General features: G+C 57.8%; 1 protein-coding gene across 1 annotated transcript in view; it reads right to left on the bottom strand.

Annotated features, from left to right (window-relative positions):
- LOC113488869 (potassium voltage-gated channel subfamily A member 6-like) overlaps positions 1-386 on the bottom strand; it is a 25,078-nt gene extending 24,692 nt beyond the window's left edge. Inside the window, exon 1 of the mRNA XM_026864244.1 lies at positions 319-386. Coding sequence (XP_026720045.1) covers positions 319-386 — 68 coding nt within the window. The remainder of the gene's footprint in view (positions 1-318) is intronic.
- Positions 387-957: the final 571 nt, after the last annotated feature.

The following is a 957-nucleotide window of genomic DNA, read 5'->3' as shown; positions in this document are numbered from 1 at the left end:
CCCCCCCTCCTCCTCCTCCTTCATCCCCCCTCCCGCCCTCTCCAGGGGCGTCCGGCTTCTTTTTTGGGGGGACACACACACACACACACGACACCCCCGAGGTGGCAGCTCTCGGGCCAGGCGCTTCGCAAGTCCTTGCCCAAGGGGTGGCACCGGTCGTCGTCGTCGTCGTCGTCGTCCCCTTCTTTCCCTCACCCCCCCGTGAAAACCTGCCCCAGCCCCATCAGCCAAAAACCCCGCCGGGGACTGTCAAAGCACCGCCCGGCTCCGGGCAGTGCCCAGAGCTGAGGGACCGCGGAGCCCCCCCGGTGTCGTTGCCGTCCCTGCCGCAGGCTGTAGTTGACCTTGAGCCAGTCACTCCGTGCCTGTGGCTCGCCGGCCTCCATTTCTTAATGTCATTGCCATGATGCAAGCGCGGCACTGGCATCGGACCGGCCACAGACGGAGACAACCTGTCAGACAGTGGAGAGGACAAACGGGGATAACAGACACAGGTAAATACGGCCGCTCTCCTCTCACTTGGGGCGGATGGAATTCCCCCCTCCTCTCAGGTACCAAGCAGCTTGCTCATTTTTTTGTTTACCGCCACACAGTCAGCACTTAGTCTCCCTGGGAACCAAAACTGCATTTCACAGGCAATCAGGCTACCAGCTCTTTTGGCTTTAGAAAACCTGTGGCTTGCTCCATCCGTGTCACGCTTTGGCACCTGAAAGCGTACAGAAACTCCTGATGGTGGACTTACTCCCTCTGACAATGGGGCTAACAGGTGAGGCTGCTTCCATCCTTCCCAGGATGAAAGTCTGGCTTTCCCTTGAAAGCCCTTTGTCGGTTCTAAATATTATTAACCAGGCTTTTATCATCGTAGTATCCGATGCCTTTGCTGGCTGCGAGCCATATGCTTAGCCTACACTCTCTTAGCAGCACAGACCTAGAAGAAAACACTCCCCTCATTACCTC

The sequence above is a fragment of the Athene cunicularia genome (genome assembly GCF_003259725.1).
Source record: "Athene cunicularia isolate RWA chromosome 1 unlocalized genomic scaffold, athCun1 chr1_part2, whole genome shotgun sequence".
Lineage (NCBI taxonomy): Eukaryota > Metazoa > Chordata > Aves > Strigiformes > Strigidae > Athene > Athene cunicularia.
This window is presented reverse-complemented; position numbering and strand designations above follow the sequence as displayed.